The 3,350-nt window shown below is 58.9% G+C and overlaps 1 protein-coding gene across 1 annotated transcript in view; it reads right to left on the reverse strand.

The window, feature by feature from the left end:
* RHOT2 (ras homolog family member T2) overlaps positions 1-2,952 on the reverse strand; it is a gene marked incomplete at its 3' end in the record, with an annotated part of 10,115 nt that extends 7,163 nt beyond the window's left edge. The window contains exons 1-5 of the mRNA XM_010016066.1: positions 2,867-2,952; positions 2,731-2,774; positions 1,624-1,677; positions 1,208-1,260; positions 595-703 (exon numbers count right to left, since the gene is read on the reverse strand). Coding sequence (XP_010014368.1) covers positions 595-703; positions 1,208-1,239 — 141 coding nt within the window. The remainder of the gene's footprint in view (positions 1-594; positions 704-1,207; positions 1,261-1,623; positions 1,678-2,730; positions 2,775-2,866) is intronic.
* Between the last annotated feature and the right edge of the window lie 398 nt (positions 2,953-3,350).

Below are 3,350 nucleotides of genomic sequence, written 5' to 3' on the forward strand. Positions count from 1 at the left end.
TCCTGTGCCCTTCTGCTCACGCTCTGGGGATGCAGCCCAGCACACGGGGGGTTCTGGGCTCCAGCGCTCACTGAAGCCAGGTCATGGGGAGCTGCTCATCGACCAACACCCCCAAGTTCTTCACGAGGCTGCTCTGAATCACTTCTCTGCTCCACCTGTAGCTGTGTGTCGGATAGCCCCGATCCAGGTGGTAGGACTTGCACCATGTCCCCCCTGATGCCTGCTGTTCCCCAGGGGGACCCTGCTTCTGCCCCGGCCCCACTCCTGGCCCCCAGCCCTCCTTGGCAGATGCCATGGTGCCCATCCAGTTCACACCGCACCAAGGGGCCTAAGGGATGGGTCTGGCGGAGGGGCCTTATGGTGGGAGCTGGCAGGTCCCATGGGGACACTGGGGACAGATTGCAGGGGCTTGTGCAGCCACCCCCTGGGTGCAGTGCGTTCCAGCATCTCTGTGGCCTCCTCTGGACTGGCTCCAACAGCTCCACGTCCCTCTTGTGTTGAGGGCCCCAACATGGTCTCCACGAGCACAAAGACTCCCTGACTCACACCAGACAAGCACACCTACCCCTCAGGGAGGCTCTGGAGTTCCCTCACCTCCACACAGGTCTCAATCTCTGAGAACTGGTTCATGATGGGCAGGATGACGTCCATGGAGCTCCCCATCTGCAGGTCAGACTTGTTTCCCACTAAAATAATGGGGATCCTGGGGAAGAGATGGAACATCAGAGAGCACGAGTGAGGTCAGCAGTGACGCAGCCATACGTGCTCGTGGGCAGCAGGCTGGGAGCCCCCCCACCCTCCTCTGCAAGGTCCAGAGCAGCTGGGAGCATCCATCTGGAGACCAGGCTGCCTGATCCCGCTTATGCTTTCACCCAGCAACAATATGCTCAGGAGCCTTTAATCCAGCACAGCAGCCTTCTGCCCAAGCAATCCACACACAGACTGAGGCTTCTGTACCTCCCTTGGCAGGCTCCTCTCCCTGCCTGGCTAAGAAGAGATCAAGGAGGGGAAGGAACCCACTCCTGAGGCCCTCAGCTAGATCTATGAAGGAGAAGCGCCCCTGTGTTTTTCAGCTACAGGTGGTCATGCCACAAGCCACAGAGCTGGTTTGATCTCAGGAACATCAGGAGGAGGTGAGGGTGGTTGGCACCCCACAGCCTCTGCAACCCCCCAAATCTGCACACACAGACTACACCAGACACGTTACCTGGAGCCCTTTTCAACTCCCCCATTCACCATAGGGATCCACTTTGTGCGAATCTGGAAGGTGAGCACAGGGAAAAGCCTGTCAATGCAGCCCCAGCACAGCCCTGCAGCCATCTGCTCCCAGCATTCCCCTGCATCAGCAGGCACAGCAGCCCCAGGGATGCTGGATGCCAGCAGAATGATCCAACAAGCCTTGTCCCACAGCACATGAGGACAACAGCCAAAATAGGAGCATGCTTAGGCTGTGCTCAGCCTGCCTCTGCTTGCAGGGGTCTCAAACCCCAAACCCCCTGCGCAGGGCTGGGGGGCATTAACACCCATCCACAGCAAAAAGACAGAGCAGGGTGGGAGGACCCAGCATGGGGCTCCCCTTCCCTATGGCACTGCTGTTCAGGGCTCTGGTGGGACACCCCTCACCTTCTCAATCGTGGCCTCCTTGGTGACATCGTATACCACGCAGACCACATTGGCCTACAAGAGAAGTGGCAGAGGGTGGAGAGTGAGGGTCACTGCAGCAGCGAGGCTGCCCAAGCCCATGCACAGCCCTGGCACCAAAACCCAGCATGTACACACAGCGACTCACTCCCCAACAACATGAGCTCTACAAGGGGCTGCTGAGAGCACAGACCAGCTCCTCTGCTCCAGGAGCCCCTTGAGCACATCTGACTCCAGGCCTGAGCCCTGGTTCCCTGCTCTCACCCCTTGGTGGCTGTGCTGCACCAGGGTCCCTGCCCTCCTCCCCTCCTGACCCCATGCAGGCAGCGCTGACCCTAGCACTGTCTTTGCAGCAGACAGGAGGGATCACTGGCCATTGAGGGGAGAGTTCAGTGCTAATCCTGAGGACATACAAGGGTTTAGGCAGGATTTCCCAGAGCTGTTTTAAGCCTCTCTATACCCTTGCTGTCTGGGTGGAGGAAAAAAGACCCCTGTGCTCACCTCCTTGGCCATTAAGTCATCGAGGTAGAAATGCTAAACATCTCCATGCACGTGAGACATGCAGCAGAGAGACAGTTTCATCATTTGTAATCAAGAGGTCCTCCCTCTGCAGAGCCAGGGTTAATCCCAGGGCAGGGAAGAACAGCTGAGCCCACCCCAGCCAGCCAAGGGGATTATCGCTCCATCGCTGCTGCCAAGGACATTGGAGCCCTCGTTCCTCCCTGCCCAGCGCTCCATCTCCCAAACCAACTCCTCTGGGCCACTGCTTCATCAGGCAGCCACAGGTACCTAATGGAGGGAGCTGGGGGGCTCACCCAAGCTCAGCAACTGCTTCTCCCCTCTTCTGAGTCCATGGGGAACATCCCGAGGCTGAGAGCATGTCCTCTGCTCAGCAGCCTCCTCCACCTCCTGGTGGGCTGCCCCCTGCTGCTCTCCTTCTGGAGGCTCCCAGAGGGCTGGGACAAGCCACACACAGCAGATTACAGACAAGGAAGGATTAAACAAACCCACAGCATTAATCTGTGTGTCTCTGGGTGGGTAAGAGGGAGAGTGAACAGTCCTGCAACATCCCTGTCCAGCCCTGCTCACCTTAGAGATCTCCTCCTGCAGCTCATCCTCCGTCTGCTCTGACTCTGGAAGGGGAAGAGCCCATCATCAACTGGATCCGTTCCCACTCCCCTCGGCCAGGCAGGGCAGTGGAGAAGGGAGGGGACACAGGCCGTACCCGAGTAGTCCACTATATGGGTGGGGACCTTCTCTGGGGTGACATCAGCCGGGATCGTGATCTCCTCCGCACGAGGTGGCACCTGCAAAGGCAACAGCCTCCGCTCCAGCCAAACACAGCCCAGAGAATGGGTGACAAAGGACTTCAGATCCCACTGTGGCTGCTCTCCAGCTCCCTCACTGCTGGGGTGGGACGAGCTCCACACCAAGGACAACACCCTGAGCTGGAGTTGCCACCCCAGCTCGCTGCAGACCGCTGGAGAAGCTGCCTTTCCAGAGCTGCTGCCCACGCTGCTGCTCCAGAGATAAGCCCTCAACATCCCCCCAGCTCTCCAGCCTGACCTCCTGGCAGCTGGGAGAAGCTCTAAGCTGATTGTCCAGGCTCTGCCATGAGAGCACAGCAAGGTGCTCAGGGCTGGTCCTCCCCCAAACCCCAAGAGCTGATGTTTTCCCAGAAGGAATGTTGCCGAGGGCACCACCTGCTC

Source organism: Nestor notabilis, unplaced genomic scaffold (assembly GCF_000696875.1).
Source record: "Nestor notabilis isolate BGI_N333 unplaced genomic scaffold, ASM69687v1 scaffold24386, whole genome shotgun sequence".
Taxonomy (NCBI): Eukaryota; Metazoa; Chordata; class Aves; order Psittaciformes; family Psittacidae; genus Nestor; species Nestor notabilis.